Raw genomic sequence first — 19,844 nt, 5'->3', positions numbered from 1 at the left:
AATTTTGAATATATTGGATCAGCCCTGAAAATTTCAAAGGAGGGATGTTAGTGATTGGTGGGAGGCACATGATCCATGCCATGGGCAAAGATATATATAGAGATTGTTAGATTAGATTCTATCCTTTGATTGAAGAGGAGAGCTAGTGGGTCCCACAGAAATGGACCCGCAAGTTAGGGTATATATGTTTTCTTTATCGAAAGTCTCAAAAATATATTCTCAAACCTGCCATGCTGTCACTGTCACACTACGTTCACTCAGTCACAAAAATACAAACCATCATCCCTTTCCTAGCGTAACTCATGAGATTATATATTTATTTTTTTAATTGGTGTGACGACCACAGTTGTGAAATCTGACGTGTATGTTCGAAATCCGACGGCTCACAATGTCCCACTCAACTCAATTAGGATGACATCAAGGCCGTCAGTTGATGGTGAGAATTTTGGGTCCAGTGTGTTGGGGCAGTGTGCGGACATGGTCGGGTCCACTCGCTCATGTTCTGCCCACCGACGCTGTTTTTTTTTCATATTCTTTTTTAATGTTTATACACAAATTAACAATCCTAGTCTTAGTTGCCCTTTTCTCTTCTCCTTACTTATAGTTCCCACCAACCCAATCCACACACTAAACCAAACTAAACCAATCAGTTTTTATATTTCACAACTCTCTCTCTCTCTCTTCCTAAGCCATTACTACTACTACTACTCATTTTTGGTTTCTAATTCACTTGATCGTACGTAATATATATAGTGAGAATTAAATGATAGAGATCTCCATATATTCTATATAGTACTACTCATACATATATTGACTCACTAGAACTTCTTTTCGTTCTTCTTGCTATATCTCTTCTTGAATCATATAAATATATACACACACTACATGGGCTTTACTTCTGTACAAGTTTGCATGGATTTGTCATCTGATTGGCTACAGGTATGTTACTGTTATATAATACTGCCATGATGAAGCACTATATACTTTCTCTCCAGAAACCGAACCTTATGATAGATTTGGCAACCAATAACAAAATGGGTTTGTTTATGTACTAACGAAAAAGTGTAAATTTATTATAGCAAATCCAAGTTCATATTTTTATGCTGTGAATTTGCTAAATTCACTCTCACACGTACATTGTGCTTTTTTGTCAAGTTATATATATATAATATTCATCTTCGTGTAATACCGTAACCACATTTTTCACGAGCAAAGAGCTAGCAAACACATCTAACTCTGTATAAATTTGACTATTTGTAAACAAATAATAACCGTTAATCAAATGAATAGTATTATTTCTTTTTGTTTTGTTTTGTTAAAATCTGTAATTTTTTCTTAGTAAATATAAATTATATAGACTATTTGTATAGCTATAGCTGTCAGTATATATAGGTCTCTAGCCCTATAATTTTGATTTGATTGATGAATAGACATTATTGCAAACGACATTATTACTGACTCAAAAATCTAACTCTCCTGAACTACCTTGATCCAATTTCAGGGCACTATTCACGAGGACTCGTCAGGAATAGATTCTTCTTCTCCATCAAACGACAACATTCTCACATACTCGAAGCCCACAATAATGGAACAACAACAACAACAACAACAACAACAACAAAGGCTCAGACCCCCAAACGACAATGCCCTCGTCAAGTGTCCAAGATGTGAGTCCACACACACCAAGTTTTGTTACTACAACAACTACAGTCTCACTCAGCCCAGGTACTTCTGCAAGACTTGTCGTAGGTACTGGACCAAAGGTGGGACCCTCCGTAACATTCCTGTTGGCGGTGGTTGTCGTAAGAACAAGAAACCCGCGCCCAAGAAGACAAACGACAACAATTCGGCTGTCGTTTTAATCAACACTAAGAATAATCATAACAATGGTGGTGGTGATGATATTGGAGGGAGTACCAGTACCACTGATCTTAAGCTCTCGTTTCCTGACCAGGTTCAGTTTTCTCACCTCAGTAACCTTCTGGGCACTCATGGGCCAGGCCCAAATAGCTTTTTCGAAAGCCCTAGGCCCATTGATTTTGGCATGGTTGGGATAGGACTTGGTAACATAAGTAACTCTTCATCACATCATCATGGAATTATTGAACCAAATAATTTTCATGGCTTGTGCTCTCCATTTGGAATGTCCTTAGATGGGACTGGTACTGGGACCTTTATGGACACGTGTCAAAGGATAATGATGTCGTATGAAGGAAATGATGATGACCAGAAATATGGGATTGATGTAAAGCCAAATGCAAAGCTCTTGGCCCTTGATTGGCAAGACCACGGTGGTTGTACGGACGCTGGGAAAGACTCGTTTGGGTACCTTAATAGTTTAGGCTTGATGAACAATTATGGTCCCCCCACAATGAATCCATTAGTTTAATCTTTTCTTTTAATTAGTGCTTAAGGTTAATTAATGGTGTGTGATAAGTGACTTAATTATGATATGCTTTAGACTAGCTAGGTTATCCCAATTATAAATATATATATGTATGGATCTCCCATATTGACAGTTCTTTCTTTCGTTTATCTTTACTTGGGTTCTTTTTATGTAATGATCATCATATGATCTCTTTATTGCTTTTTATTGTCTTGACTTATTATAAATATCAACATATATATATATATATATATGAAAGAGTAAGAGTGTGAATGAAGCTTATTATAGAGTCAAAAAATGACTGCTTTTATGGAAAATATTGATCTAATATCTTTCTCTTATTTAATTATTTTTTTTTGAGTAATTTAATAATTTCAATTGGTCTTTTGGGTGCAACACATTCAAAGGTCTTAGGATTTTGTTATACTACCAAGAAAGATATGATAAGAGTTTTTGTTCTTTTGTAGACAATCAAACATTATTCTTATATTTTCAAATGTTGATGTCTGCTTGCTATTGAGCAGGTGATTAATTAAGTAATTATTGATTAAAGTTATTTCAAATATTTTTTATGGTTTTTATTTTTTTGAAATCTTCCCCTTTTCCCATTATGTCTCTCTACTGGTAGAGAAAAGAGAGAAGCTGATATAAGTTGTTTTATTGAAAAAAAAAAGAACTAATAAAGAGAGAAAGAAGAACGAAAGGGTAAGCAAATTAAAGCAGAGAGAGTTTTCCATATATAATAAAAAGGGCAAAGTTTTCAGTGAAAGTAAAAGTGGAGTTGGAATTGTGTGTCGTTAGTTTATGGCTCCATTCAATTCAATTGTACTTTGTTGTGTTAGGTGTGAGCCCTTTTTATGATTGGTAAATCGACTGGGAAGAAGTAGATACTGGATATTAATTGCTAGTAAAAAGGATGGTTTATCTTTTGAACAAGTATGCGTCACAAGCATAAATTTGGGTTGTTTAGTTTCTTTCTACGTCGCCTAATTAAAAGAAGATAATAATTTGGCTTGTGGGAATTTTACTGGGGCCACAAGTAAATAAATAAATTTAGTTAACTTTAGTACAATTTAGAGGAATTGTGATTCCCTAAATAAAAAAAAATATTTAGTGTGTTTGAAAGTAATTGTGTAATTGGCCGGCCGTTATTACTGCTGCAGTAGCTGCTTTGGTGTACCATATATGAAAAAATCGCAATGAGATGCTATGGAATTCAGGGAAAATAGCACAAGATACTGTTGTCCACGCCATAAAGGAAGATGTAAAGAATAGAGTGTTCTGTAATTGGCCAAAGAACCACAAACCAGCTGATGCCGATTGGTTTGCACTACTATAGCAGCCTTCCTTTTTGTTTTCAGGGTCAGTTTTCCTTTTGTTGCAGCTGTGAAATAGGCGCTGCCACTGCTTGTAAAAATATATATATATATATATATTTATATATATATGTGGAACACTTAATGGGGAACTCAAAAAAATTAATAAGGTAATAATCTAATAATCTTTTTATGGCAAGTTTCTAACAATTATTTTTTTAAAAAAAATTATATTTATTTTTTATAAAATTAGAAATAATAATTACAACTAATAGTTTGAAAAAAAATTATAAATTATTTTTAAAAATTAATTAAAATTACTACTTTATTATTTTATGAAATTGTGAGTTTATTAATAATTTATTATTGTAAAACTAAAAATTATTTACATGTATATTAATGTGTTTTTTTTTATTAGGAGAATAAGAGCTTGATTGTGGAATCCAATTGTCTTAATATAATTCATACTCTTAAAAATAAAACGCTACAATACTTCTTAGTTCTTACTTAGGCTATTATTGTTAGAGAAATATTATTATCATCCAATGATTTTCTTGATATTACCATGAATCATTCTCCTAAAATAACTAATGAGGTGTTGTTCATTATTTATGTTTTTAGGATTTGAAGATGATAATCTTGTCTAGGGGTCAAATATAATTTTTTGTGTTGAAATTCTTGTGTTGGCAATTGCCATTATTCAATAATGTTTATGACACTTTTTTTTTCTTCATTTTTTTTTTGTTAAATTTTCTTCATTGGTTTTGTTCTTATAGATTTGGTAAGCTCAAGTATTTTTAAAAAAATAAAAGCATATAAATAATTGTTAATTATTATAAAATTAAAGATTTTAGGTTTAGAAAAAATCTTATACATTTTATATGTATACAGTTTAAAGCTTAAAATTATTATTTTTTTTGTTTTTAGTAATGCAATTTAGAAAGAAATTTTATAAAAAGATAAATATACACTTTTTTCTTTTTAATCTTTAAAATGATTTTTATTAAAAAAAAATAGTTTGTTAATTTTTTTAGTGTGTTTTATTTTTTAAATAACAATTCCATTAATAAAATTTTTATTTCTATTAATAGTTTTATCTATTTTAGGAATATAGAGAATAACAAAATAGGAAATATTAATTTTTTAATATTTAATTGATGATTATAAATATCAACCATTAGATATTTGATCCAATGGTCAAGAATAAAATACCCATACATGGGTAATACCCATTAAGAGCATACCCACATATATATATATATATATATACATATATATTTATATATAAGGAAAGGAAGAAAGAAAGATGATAAGTTGTGTAATTACAATTGATTGTATTGTATAGATAGAAACCAGGTATTCTTATTGAAGATGCTAATAGGCTGTAATTGTTTTTTTGAGTAATTAAGTACATGATTGATTGATAAAAAAAAATTGTGTAATTACACTACGTAGTAATTACTAAAGTAGTAATTATTGTTGTTGGAGGAATTTAAACAACACTGTATAAAATATTATAATTAAAATATAAATGAGAATATGTGATTACTCTACCCAGAACAACGAGTATTCAAACTATGCGATTATTGTACTAGAAATGTAAATAACACAGAGGAATATAGTGGTTCAGTTAGACCGTGGTCTGCTTAGTCCACTGTTGCAAGGGTTTTCTGTCTTGTTTATTTCATGTTGGATCACTCCTTTATATACAAAACAAGTGTCCTTTGATTACACAAAGATTGATTTAATTATCAATTCGTTTTTACATTCAATATAAACATTTAAATCAATTAAACGTAAATATAATAAATGAAGAACAATTTCGGCCCAATTCACTAACTACAGCAACGTATGCGACCTTTGTGGTGCGAGTTGTCTGTTCATATTCTCACATTAGCTTGCAGGCTCAAGATGTGTACAAGACTAATTGAGTCTCACATTCATAAGATATATGCGTCCTATTCGAGTCGCATATATGAATATCTTGTAAAAAGTTGATAACTTAGGACATGCGAGTCCTCATCGGGTTATCAAGTACGTTGGGTCATTCGGACTAGTTCGCTGAGTAAAGAATCGATCTTTACTAACTCACAGGAAGACTTTTATAGTTATTGCATATATCTCGGTATATGCGAGTCTTAAACCCAGTCTTCAGTCCTACATCGTGCGAGACATAATAATGTGACTAGACTCTATCAAGTCACATCATCCCACTGAGTCTAGTTCAGGCAAGGTTTACACTCAAGAGGTCTTCTTCTGACATCTCAGCCCTCCTCGAGGAGAGTGAGTCCACGTATCATTTTTATGGGAGTCTGGTCTCGAGTTTCTATGTGAAAAATTCACACTATAACACATGTCCCTAGTTTCGTGATTGACAGTTGTGTCATGAGGGAAACTATAAGCGAGAGGCAAGCAAAAGGTTGTCACGGGATGGTAACTTTTGGTTGTCCAATCGAGGGTTTCAAAAAGACGACTGTAATCATCATTTTTAATCCATTTGAAGTGCCACGTCATCAAAACTTTTTGAAGTACGTGCAGGCGTGGTTATGGATAACCGTTGGATTGTGAGACCTTAGGAATTCCCATGCCACGTGTCTCCATCTCAATAAATGAGGGATATTAGTATTTAAACTTCTTGATACGAATTGATCCTTTACTCATTTCTCTCTTATTTTCCTTTTTTCTCTTTTTTTCCCTATGAATTTCAAATCCTCAAAAAATCAGTTTACATTTTGTCTGAGTTTTGATCATCAGAGAAGAAGTTTGGAGTTCTTGATATCCTCAGAATCACTCGAAAAGGAGTTACTTTTCAAGGTTAGTGAAAAAAAAACTTTGGTAACTGTTTTTCTTGCTCTGAGAATTTACGCTTATTATGTATCTTTGGGGGTAGAAAATGTATGAGATAATGGATATACGTATGAGAATTTATTTGTTTTTGATTAAATACCTAATTTTTTTTTTTTGGAAATATGTACTTAAAACTTGAATAATCACGGGTTTTAGGAAGAACACCTTGAGTGCTCGCATATTTCCTGCTGATTATTTCGAATACTCGCAAGTTTTTTGATGAATATCTCGAATGCTCGCATACACTTCTGAATATCCAAAAATGACTCGATTAAATTGTTACCTAGCTATTTTAACCTTTTTTTTTTTGCTGGAATTTAATGATTCTTAGGGGTTTTTTAGCCTTCAGGTTATATATACTTTTGTTATGAAAATTGTTTGAGTCTTTTAAATAGTGGGTGTGTCACAATAACTTATTGCTCATGTAACCTTCGCATGTTCCTTGGGTCACTGTGAAACACCCAGCCATTTGAGACACGCGGTTAGTTTTCATTTTTCTTATTTTGTAGTCGTTTATTAGGACTAACTAGGTTCTTCGTAATGGTGGGTGTGTCCCATAACTCAATGTTCATGCGAGGAATGCATGCCCTTTGGGATACTGGGATACCCCCAACCATTTCTTGAGGTACACAGTTAGTTTTATATTTGCAACTTATTTTTTGCGAGGATTGACTGAATTCTCAAAATGGTGGGTGTGTTTCAGTACCTTAACTTTCATGTAGCGACATGATCATTATGTTATTGAGATACACCCATCCATTTTTAGAGATGTGTGGCCAGTCCTTTGTATTTTTTAAATTTTATGCGGGTGAGGGCACTTTGTTATTCTTGCATTTTCACCACACTGAAAAGATCTTTTATCTTTCAGATGAGCGACTTGTTGGATAGCCAAATGCTCGATTATGGAGGTGAGGCTTTCAATGACGAGCTAGAAAGGAGCGACAACTTCATACCCACCTCAATATCTGAGGAGGAGGCCCCTGTTTCCATGACCCGTTAGGGCTCGCTATCTATCGACGAGATAGATAGGATGGTTCAAGAGCTCGTTGAACCAGTGACGGTGGAAATACGCGACAGCGAATCCATGGTGTAAGCTTAGGATTATCTCGTTCATTCGAGACATGCCCCTGACATTGAGGTTGAAGAAATGGGATAGGATTTTGAGGTACCTGATCGCGATTCTGAAGAAGAGGGGGGTGCTGATGGAAGTGAGACAGATTCAGTAGATAACACTTAACTAAACGAGCCATTTTCTTGCAATGATCTGGTCTTGCGAGTTACGAAATCAGACTTTCACATGTTTGCACAGCTGAATTTAGTTCGTATAGGGACTTTACGTCCTTCAACATCTCAACGACCTCATCTTCCCCTCACTAACCCTGCGATCATCCCCACGCAAGACGTGATTGTCTCAATTCCCATTTTGCGATGCGGGGTAACACTGCCTTTTCATACCTTCGTGAAAGCCATTCTCAAACGATGTCTCTTTCTTCCAACTAACTCCAAACAGTTTTCACGTAATACTAGGGTTTTATGCGATGTACATGGAGTATGTTCAAGGGGAGCCAACAATGGAGGACTTTAGCTATTTCTATGACATAAAGAGTGTTGGCCACGATAACGATTTTTATTATTTTAGTAAATGGGACAACTCTAAAATTAACGGGGTACAAGGTATGGTTTCCAATATGGGAGATTGGAAATCCAAATGTAACTACGCGTTTAAAGTACAAAGAGTTAGGACTGACTTTAATCGTCGACCTAGTATGTCGCATACCCTGATACTTAGTATATATTTTTATTACCTTGTATAGTCGCTAATGTCCATTTTTATCAATCGTAGATAGACCGATATGACCTGTAATGGATTCTGCTCGCTGGGAGATCGCTGAAGTTTTAGGTAGCCTACCCGTTCAAGATTGTGATTGGCGATTGTTAAGCACTACTGCAAAATTCCAAGAACATAAGATCATCCCCGAGAGCACCAGTCTTCAACAAGAACCAATATATATGGAGCCTTTTGAAAAACAAATGGAAAGAATAGACAAGTGTCTATCTAAACAAACATCAAGACTGACATCAGGTAATGTGTAAAGCCCGCTTAGTTAATTTGGAAATTAGCAGTTGTTTATGTTTAATTATGAAATTATTTATAGCTATTTAAATAATTTATTACTGTTATTTATGAAATTCAGAAATGCATGATTATGTCATCAGTAGTTTTTATATTTTGCATTTCCGGTGTCCGGTATTTTGGAACTCGGCGTTTGGCTCAGTAGAAATCACAACTTAGTATGTTAGTAATTTGGGGACGGGTTTTAGACATTGGGAATGTCGGGAATGGCCGGGAATTTAGAATGTCCCAAAAATACCCCTTTAGTATGATTTTCATGATTTTATGGTGGAGGGGCAAAATGGTCTTTTTGCCCCATTAGTGTTTTGTCTTTTAATGACTTTTTATTTGAAAATTTAAATGTTAAGTGTTTAATTGTTGGCTGAATAAAATGGGATTTTATAGCTTTTATTTCATTTTTTCCCAAACTTAGAAAAATTACATTTTTCTCAAAGAAAACTCTCTCAACTCTCTCTCTCTCTTTTCGGCCATTTGAGGCAGCTTCAAGGGTGATTTTTCCTCTTCAATTTCAAGTAAATTTCAGCTAGTTAGTGTGTCTCTAATCAAGGTAATTCTTGTCTAGCTTTTTCTAATTAGTTTTCTTGAGATTTTTATGAAAATTGATGAAATGCATGCTTGATTAGTTGTTGTTGTTGCTGCTGAAATCTGGTTGTTGTTCTGAGTTTAAGCATGTTAGATTAGGGTTGTTTATGTGATTTTGAAAGCATATTGGATAGATTGTTTAAAGCTTTGAATTTTCTATGCAAAAATGTGGTTTTTGGAGGAAAATATAGTGATTCTGTTATTGTGTTGTTGCTGTAGTTTCTAATAGTTTTCAGAGGTGATTTCATGCATATTTGAGTAGAATTAACTAGGCTTGAATGCATGTTTGTGAGAATTGCTCAAGTTTGAGTTTAGAACTCAAAGCTTGAGCTTTAATGGTGGTTTTTGATTCTGTGGTTTCTGGGTTAGTTTGAGGCCTTAGAAATGTTCTAGGGAAGGTATAGAACATGTCTGGAAAGTTTGGAACCATTTGGGGTTGAATTGGTCGAGTTATGAAAAATTTGGTTTGCTGCCTGCGAGGAACCGGAATTCCGGTTGTGCATCCGGAATTCCGGATGAGGGTTCAGTAATTCCCAGAACCGGAATTCCGGTTGGGGAATTTTTCAGAACCCTAGTTTTCCTCGTTTTTATGTTTTTAGGGGTATTGCCATGCTTTTTATCGATAGGGAAACTTTTAGTTCCAAGTTTTAGTCCCCGGGAAGTGATTTAGCGTGTCACTTATAGCGTTGTGATTTTTATGGTTTAGGAGCCAGTTTTCCGCCGCTCAGCTTCAGTTCCAGTCAGGTTGACCGGCACACCTGAAATCGGAATCCAGGTAAGATTAGTATAACAGTATGCATATGTAGATTACATGTTTAGCGTGCATGTAGGAAGCCTGCTAGATTACATTAGTCATGTATATAGGCTTCGAACCATCCAACCCTGTCACGTCGGTACATGTCGGAGTATGACCGACGGCGGAGTATGGCCGGTTCGACCGATCAGTGACATTTGGTTGGTGGTTCGGTCATATTGACCTATCCGTCGGTACAGGCTGGAGTATGACCAGCAGCCGGAGTATGACCGGTTCGACCGATCAGGAGGATACTTGTCAATAGTACCGTCCCTATGAACGTTCAGAACTCAGTACCATGTTGGACATGGCAGTAGTGGCTCAGTACCATGTTGGACATGGCAGTAGCGGGACTCAGTATCGTGTTGGACACGGCAGTTAGAATTATGTATGATATTATTATGCTTTTCTTACTGAGTCTGTCGACTCACAGTTTACGTTCATGTGTAGGTAAAGGCAAGGCTATAGCTGATGGACCGTGAGCGAGCTTATGAGATTGTACATGTCGGGGCGGTTAGGCCTGGAGCGTACGATCCTCGGGACAGCAAGGCTGAATTTTTGTAACTGGTCGTTAGACGACTTTTATTTTTATGTAATGGTTAAACAGTTAAACCTTTTTGTAAATGATTTTATAATCGGGATCCCGAGTCTTTTGTAATATGGTTTATAAATTTAATTAAAAAGCAAAATTTTAATTAATCACGTTTTTCCATAAACCTCGTTGATTAGCAACGAGCTGCACAGTACGTTTAAAAATCACGTAATACGCCTAAGGTAGTTAGGGTGTTACATAATGCATTTGACATATACATGTTTTTTTATGCTATGAAAAATATTCTTATCTCATGGTCTTCTCCTATAAATGACATTCCTGAAGCAAGCTCACATTCTCAACTGAAAGCCTAAGGTTGGTATTGCGACAACTTCTCCAGTGATTCTGCAGAAGAGAAAAAATGACACTGCCCCTACGCAAGTGGCTGACTCGTCCAAGAAGCAGCACAAATCTGCTTAAGATAAGGGAAAGAAGGTCGTGATTGATCTTGTTGTTAGGGCCCACGACTTCATAGCTCTTCAGGACAAATTTGTGAGCGATGAGTTTGTTTCTAAGGTCAAGGGGGTTCCTGCCAAGGACTTGATGCCACGTTATGCAGAATTGGCTTCACAATTTATGACCATGCTCTCGCGGGCTTTTGTCGTAGGTTCTAAGTAGCTTGACCTCCTGAGGAAACAGAACATGCTTCTTCAGGACGGTATAAGAAAACTGAAGTTGGACGTGACCTCGAAGGACAAATACATCGAGGATCTTAGGAAAGCCAACGAGTAAGCGAAGGAAAAGGTCAAACTTTTGGAATTGCGATTTGGCGAACTCGTTCACGACCTTGAAAATCAAAAGGAGATCAGGAAGAAACAACATGATCAAGCCGTTTCTGATTATATTTATACGACTTTGTCCAAGCTTCCTGACTTTGACTTCGCAATTCTTAGAGTGTAGGCAATTGAATTAGCCAATATGCTTTTCGTGCTATGTCGCCTACTGAGACCCAATGACTTGGGGGAAATATTTTCCCTGAGGACACTTAGAATGCCAATGCAGAGGAAGTCGCAAAATGGTGCTGCAAGCAAGGTGGCTGTTGTGAAAATTATATCAATTTATAATTGCACAAGTGTACACAATCACAAACAAGTAGTACAATGATAAGTAATCAAAGTTCGTATCCACAGGGACTTTTACACTAAATAATGAAAAATCAACTAAAAGCAATTCAAAAGTTACAAGTAAAAAGAAAGCAAAATAACTAATCAATTCAAGAGAAAAAATTCTTAACCTTAATTCTAGAGTAGAGAAATAATATTTTAAGCTAAATAAACTAAAATTAAGAAGCTAAGAGTGATTAAAGTTGTGATAATTTCAGATTTAGAAAATAGACTTGGGTGGTTAAATTTCCCCTGGTATGCTCCAGTTGATACAGCAATGACTTAGCAATCCTATCAGAGTTAACAGATTTCAACAAAAAATTAGCAAGCTTTTTCCAAAACCTGCAATATACCATTCATAACCTCAACAAAGCATTCCTACACTAAATCAGGCCACAAAAAATCCAATGTAGCATCAAATCTTTAGTTATGCACGGTAGCAAAATATGCATATTCTACTTTTAATTAATACCTATAAGAGATGTGAAAATCATGCATCAATTAGAAGGGTTCAACTAGGTCTTACTTTTCCAAGTAAGATCTAGCTTACTAAATGTTAAATCTGGCCAAAAATTAACATTCAATCAACATTTCATCACATCTAATTGAACAAAGATAGGATTACTTCAACCATTGCAAATCAAGCACTAGCTCATAAAAGGGTTCATAACCACCCAAATCTCAAAGATCTTATTTCATGTCTGAAATTAAAAACCTAAAACAAGAAACTAACATTTTCATCGAGCTAAAGAGAATATCAAAGAGTAGAAAATGATACAAAATGGAAGAGGAGAGCAAAAGAAATGAGTTTGTGAGCTCAAATCTTCTCTATTGATGGTTGCCTTCTTCTGCTTCTTCTTAATCTTCTTCTTCTATTCTTTGTACCCTCTTTTTTTGTGTACTTTGCTCTGAAAATTCCTACTACGCTCTTTCAAAGCAACTGTTTCAAACTTGCCAAGCCTCCTTTTTTTTTTGTCAAAATGTCCTTTAAAAACTTTACATAGGTTGGCATTTGCTCCAAAGCTTCCACTAATGGTATATTGATGTGGAGCTGCTTTAGAACATCAAGAAATCTCTGGAATTGACCATCATCTTGTTGCTTCTTCAATCGTTGAGGAAATGGTGGAGGTGGCTTTTGCAAAGGCTTTTCTGTAGTAGAATGCTGATCGGATGCTGTAACTACTAGGGGAATTTCAGCAGCTAAAATTTCTGGTTTTTTCTTCATTTCCCCCTCTTTTTGGATTGAAGATGGCTCCTTACTGCCTTTTGTTGCAGCCACATTTTGCTCCAGAATTTTTCCACTTCTCAAGGTTACCGCTTTGCAATGCTCTTTACCATCTCTTCGTGGGTTTTCGGTGTCACTAGGCAAAGTGCCTTGTGGTCTATTCTTCAAATCATTAGCTAATTGCCCCAATTGAATTTTAAGATTTCAAAGAGATGCTGCCTGGCTTTGAATTACAGCATCATTCTTGGCCATATAATCTCTCATTAAGCTCTCCAAAGAACTAGTTTGAGAGCCTTGAGGTTAGTGTGCTTGTTAAGGTCTTGGTCGTTGAGAAAATCGCAGTGGAAATGTTTGTTTTCCTTGTGCTTGTGCTCCATTTGAACTTGCCCCTTGACCTCCCCATGAAAAATTCGGATGATGCTTCCATGCCGGATTGTAGGAGTTTGAGTATGGATTGTTGTTGCGGTTGAAATTTTGGTTACCCACATAGCAAACGGAAGCTGGATTTGAAGGGCAATTTTCAAAAGTATGCCCATCACCACAATAATACACACAAGAAATTTCTTCCCTTTGAATGGCAGCAGCTGGTTGTACACTTCCTCCCATATTCATGTTCTTTAAAATGTTGGTCATTGAGGCCATTTGAGCGTTTAGAGTGGTCAGAGCATCTACTTCAAGAACACCCGCTACTTTTCGACTTGTAGGAGCTCTATTAGTTGACCATTGATACTTGTTGCTAGCTATTCTTTCTAAAATCTCAAAAACTTCATTGTAAGACTTGGAAAGAATGGCTCCATTAGCGGAAGCGTCCAACACCATCCTAGAGGCTGCATTGAGACCATTGTAAAATGTCTCAAGTTGGATACAATGAGGAATACCATGGTGTGGGCACTTCCTCAACAACTCCTTCAATCTTTCCCATGCGTTCACTGTTGGGTTTTATGCCCTAAATAAAACTCATTTCATATAATTAGATTTACTTATTAATAAAGATGACAAATAACATTTTATGTTGCATGGTTCACATGATTTATGTCATGATTATATGTATATAATGTATGAATTCTTTTTAAGTCCAGAACATATGAATTTGATAAGATTATAGTGTTGTCAGCACAGTGGAATATAATCTTAATCATATATTCAAAAGTTTATTCCCTGATTTGTCAGAACACTGGATTTAGACTGACATGGTATAATCAGCGATAGGTATTCTTACACCTTGGAAAAGTGTTATGTCCTTTCCAGGACATTGGCAAAGTTTACCAGTATCGGATGTATGGAGTATACATCGGAAGGGACCGATATTGAACTTTGATTAGATATATTAAAATTTACCGTAATATCTATTCAATTCAATATCACCTGTTGATCCTAGATCAAATGATCTCAATCCTGATATGGTTAGGTTCAATCTCAAGAGTGTTATCCGTGTTCTTTGATTTGTTAGTTAAGCCTACTTTTGACAATCAGGGTGATACGTGTTAGGCTATTTTTAGCCTAAGTTTTGGGTCACATTTTATAGTTGTTTTTCTTCTTTATTATTATTTTTGGAATAGAATTACGCTTGTTTTCTTTGATTTCAGGTTTCTACACTTGGGATGTATAAATTGGACAAATTTCGGAAAACAGTGATCTATAAAATAGAGAAAACTTTAAAAGAGAATAAAGCTGAAACTTCAAGCCTAAATTCGACTATGTTGTGTTCATATTTTGGAAAAAGTCAAAACATAAAAGTTTTAGATCTCTTTTTTATCTTTCCAACGCATCTTGAATCAGCTCATTTGGAGTTCGGATGAGAAAGTTACGCTCATTTTACTAAAACAGATCGAAGCAGAAAATTCCATCTCGCCGCGGCGAGATTTCCATGGCCGCGGCTAGAAAGTCTGGGCAGAAACGTAGTTTTTTGATGCACTTTTGGCCGCGGCGAGACCACTTTTGGCCGCGGCGAGCGTCCGTACGGTCAGGGGTATTTTTGTCCGACGAACCCTAAAAATTAGATATAAATAGAAAACTGCGATTGGAAGTCAAAAGAGAGCGATTTGGAACCCTAAAACACAGCTGAGAGCGGCAGGAAGAGCATAGAGATTCAAGTGAAGATCCAGAATTCATCCTCCAACAGTTCTTTTCTTTATTCCTCTTTAATTTATTTATGTTGAATATTGCTATAGGAATGGTTATGGATTTATTTCTGAACTAAATTTCCCATTTAGGGAGGATGATGATTGTTGTTTAATGTTTTGCCTAGTTAATGTTTAATTACCATTCCTCAATTCTTGTGTGTGAAATTATCTTAATTTGTTCTTAATTTCATGTTTAAGATTGATCACCTTGTGCATGCTCTATGATCTCAATTCGAAATCTGAAAAGTGAGAATTGAGAATGCTAAAATTAAGATAATCGATGTTTTATGTGAAACGAAAGTATTTACATGACTTATGTGACGAGTAGATTATTACTTAATGCTGATTTCATGTTAGTTTAATTAAGGAATTAATTAGATAACATGTGATTTAGAATCTAGAAGATCTGAAAGGAGCTAGGTTATTTCATAATCTGTCATTCACTGCAAGAATAGGATAGTAATTAATCATTAACGATTTGGGTAAACAACAACAGGATTCTCCTCCCTATTGTCTCATCTTGCTCAACTTTCAATTGTGTTATTAAGTTTTCTGAATTTCTTTTATATTTTACTGTTTTAAATCATAATTGCTTTCGATTTGCTGAATAGAATCATAAGTATAATTTAGTGGTACTTAATCCAATTCCCTGTGGGATCGACCTCACCTGTGTGAGATTTTACTACTTGATTGCGTATACTTGCGTAGCGTTTATAAATATAGCAACAAGTTTTTGGCGCCGTTGCCGGGGAATTGTATAAAGATTGATATTACATAAAATTATACTAACTTCTACTTTGGTTAATTCTTTTTGCTTATTTCTAATCTGTTTCTTTTAGATTAAATTTTGTAATATTATTAAAAATTAAATTTTGTTCTAATTTGGTTTTACTTTTTAGTTTTAGTATTAATTTTGTTGTTTCAAATTTTTATCTTTTTAGTATTAATTTAGTTTTATTTTTCTTTTAATTTTACTAATGTGTTACTTATGAGTTTGACCTGCAAGATAAATCCAGATGTTATATCTTGAGGATTTTGCCCAACAACACAATGAACCATTCTATTCTGCTTGGAGGAGATTTAAAGAGCTTGGAGAGAGATGTTATCCCACTTTCTCAAGTGGGTGTTTTACGTGGCTCTTTTATAATGGGCTTAATGATGAAACAAGAAGTTGGGTTGATTATGGAGCAGAGGCAACTGGAGCACCTCTATTAATGAGAGGCTATGATGTAATAAATCTGTTGAATAACATGGCAGATTTTGATTACGACTGGCATTGGGATCCATCACTTCAGGGTTGGAGTCACCAATACCCACCTTATTGCCCAAATTCATCCCAACAAACTGAAAAAGAGGAGCAACTACTATCACTTCTACAATCACTTCCAGGAGAGATTAACCGCTTAACTGACATGGTGAGATCCTTGTGTGATAATTCAATGACTCATGATTCAGAATGTAATAACTCCAATGATGAAAGTTATGAGAGTTGTTGGTACAATGAAGAAGGGTCATTATTTGAATACAAGGAAGATAATGAGCCTACAATTGAAGATCAAGATCCTTGTGAAGAGGAACTCATTGAATATGAAATCACAAGCAAGGGTATGGATAGCCAAGTGGAGAGTGAGCAACAAGAAGAAGTGTTGTTAGATGAATGTGTAGAAACTGTGACATTGGAGGATGAAGAAGAACATGGCATCATTGATTCAACTTCATCAATGATATTGACTAATAAACCACCAATGAATTCATATATTTCATCAACACCATATTATATCCTCTACAAGCTACAAAAGGCATCTCCCCAAGCTCATCATCCAAAGTCTTATGTTGTTGGTGCTGATTTTGGTTCAAACTCATCACTTGCCAAGCTTGAAGGCAAGTATAACAACAATTTTCAAGTTGTCTTGCATGACGCTTATTACGGGCGTCAACCGCTTATTGATGTGGCACTCAGGTAAGTTTCCTTTCCTTTTTCTTTAATGTCACATTGGGGACAATGTGCATCTTTAGTTTGGGGGGAGAGATTTAATTTTTTTTTTCTTCAGTTTTTCAGTTTATGTTTTCGTTTTTTTTAGTTTAGTTTTTGTTTTTGTTAGTGTCATGTGTTGAAGACTGAGCTGGAATATTGATTGGCTTACTGTTATTCACTTGTGCAATGGATTGAAATCTTAACTGTGTGCTTGAGTTATAACTGTTTGAATTAAGGTGGATGTGTATTAGAAGGTTGTTCATGTAGATGTAAAACATTTATTTTTGACGCATATCACTTGTGTTCTATTTGGATTGTGGAATGTTGGCTTGACATGGAATAGAATTTGTTTGACATACTCTCTTGAAGCGAAATTCTTGTTGTTTTTTGTTTGGAAAGTGATTTAGGCAAATTTTCTTTGGATCGATTGAGCCTTTCAAGCCTACCTAAAAAAGTTTTATCCTTAGTATACCCAAAGTTGAGCCTTAGCTTATTCTAAAAAAATTCACCACTTAACTAAGCTGAATTCGTTATCTTTAACTACTTTCACCCTCAACATACCTTATTATGCCATAAGCTTTTAAGCAAGTTTGGGGAGGATAAATTATTGTAAGTGGGGGAATAATTTTTGCAGTAAGAGATTAAAAAAAAAAAAATTAAATAGTTGTTATGTGTTGTGCCTCTATTGAAAAAAAAAAAAAAGAGAAAGAAGAAAAAAAAAGAGAAAAATGACATGTGATAATTTCTTCTTGAGAATCAATTGTGAACAATGGGGTAAGCGCAAAGGAAAAAATATGCAATCTCTTACTATCTTCTTTGGGATGAAAGAATGGATAAGTGTGGGTGCTTGTTTGGTATAATTGTGCTTATGGTATAATGTAACCTAAATGACTTCTCATCTACCCGTTTTGCCTAAGCCATGCTATTATAACCGAAAAAGACCTTTTGATTCTGAGCAAAAATTGTCAACATTAGTGGAGAGAGGTATGTCATCCAAACTTATTGAACATTGGTTAGGGGAATGTCGGAAAGTGTAGAATGGTTGTGATATGAATGTCAAATGCAATGTTTTGTGTCTGTATGAATTGCTTACTTCTAAATGGTGCATCCAAGTTAGTTCTTAGAGTTATTGAGTTGAAATTCTGGTTATTGATTACTTGAAGTTGTGCAGGTGGTAGTGGTAGTTCAATCATTGGAAGGTTCAGTTATCTATTGCATTGTTTTTTTTTTCTTTAGTTTAGTTGAGTTTTAGCTTTACTCGGGGGCGAGTAAAGATTCAGTTTGGGGGAATTTGTTAGGCTATTTTTAGCCTAAGTTTTGGGTCACATTTTATAGTTGTTTTTCTTCTTTATTATTATTTTTGGAATAGAATTACGCTTGTTTTCTTTGATTTCAGGTTTCTACACTTGGGATGTATAAATTGGACAAATTTCGGAAAACAGTGATCTATAAAATAGAGAAAACTTTAAAAGAGAATAAAGCTGAAACTTCAAGCCTAAATTCGACTATGTTGTGTTCATATTTTGGAAAAAGTCAAAACATAAAAGTTTTAGATCTCTTTTTTATCTTTCCAACGCATCTTGAATCAGCTCATTTGGAGTTCGGATGAGAAAGTTACGCTCATTTTACTAAAACAGATCGAAGCAGAAAATTCCATCTCGCCGCGGCGAGATTTCCATGGCCGCGGCTAGAAAGTACGGCGGAAACGTAGTTTTTTGATGCACTTTTGGCCGCGGCGAGACCACTTTTGGCCGCGGCGAGCGTCCGTACGGTCAGGGGTATTTTTGTCCGACGAACCCTAAAAATTAGATATAAATAGAAAACTGCGATTGGAAGTCAAAAGAGAGCGATTTGGAACCCTAAAACACAGCTGAGAGCGGCAGGAAGAGCATAGAGATTCAAGTGAAGATCCAGAATTCATCCTCCAACAGTTCTTTTCTTTATTCCTCTTTAATTTATTTATGTTGAATATTGCTATAGGAATGGTTATGGATTTATTTCTGAACTAAATTTCCCATTTAGGGAGGATGATGATTGTTGTTTAATGTTTTGCCTAGTTAATGTTTAATTACCATTCCTCAATTCTTGTGTGTGAAATTATCTTAATTTGTTCTTAATTTCATGTTTAAGATTGATCACCTTGTGCATGCTCTATGATCTCAATTCGAAATCTGAAAAGTGAGAATTGAGAATGCTAAAATTAAGATAATCGATGTTTTATGTGAAACGAAAGTATTTACATGACTTATGTGACGAGTAGATTATTACTTAATGCTGATTTCATGTTAGTTTAATTAAGGAATTAATTAGATAACATGTGATTTAGAATCTAGAAGATCTGAAAGGAGCTAGGTTATTTCATAATCTGTCATTCACTGCAAGAATAGGATAGTAATTAATCATTAACGATTTGGGTAAACAACAACAGGATTCTCCTCCCTATTGTCTCATCTTGCTCAACTTTCAATTGTGTTATTAAGTTTTCTGAATTTCTTTTATATTTTACTGTTTTAAATCATAATTGCTTTCGATTTGCTGAATAGAATCATAAGTATAATTTAGTGGTACTGAATCCAATTCCCTGTGGGATCGACCTCACCTGTGTGAGATTTTACTACTTGATTGCGTATACTTGCGTAGCGTTTATAAATATAGCAACAATACGTACATTTTGGGAACACGGTAATGCAATTGAGTGGGAGCGCTAACATAAATATGGAATCTATAGCTTCTATCTGGCAAATAGAAGTAAAGGATGATTTCCTTCG

The 19,844-nt window shown here is 34.9% G+C and overlaps 1 protein-coding gene across 1 annotated transcript; it reads left to right on the top strand.

Annotated features, from left to right (window-relative positions):
* The first annotated feature begins 582 nt into the window (after positions 1–582).
* LOC115709694 (dof zinc finger protein DOF5.6) lies at positions 583–2,631 on the top strand. The gene is made up of 2 exons (XM_030637862.2): positions 583–939; positions 1,502–2,631. Exons 1-2 carry the CDS (start codon positions 886–888, stop codon positions 2,387–2,389), a joined length of 942 nt encoding a protein of 313 aa, XP_030493722.2. The 5' UTR covers positions 583–885; the 3' UTR covers positions 2,390–2,631.
* Positions 2,632–19,844: the final 17,213 nt, after the last annotated feature.

Source organism: Cannabis sativa, chromosome 3 (assembly GCF_029168945.1).
Source record: "Cannabis sativa cultivar Pink pepper isolate KNU-18-1 chromosome 3, ASM2916894v1, whole genome shotgun sequence".
NCBI lineage: Eukaryota > Viridiplantae > Streptophyta > Magnoliopsida > Rosales > Cannabaceae > Cannabis > Cannabis sativa.
Note: the sequence above shows the minus strand (reverse complement) of the source record. Positions and strands in the feature narration are given on the sequence as shown.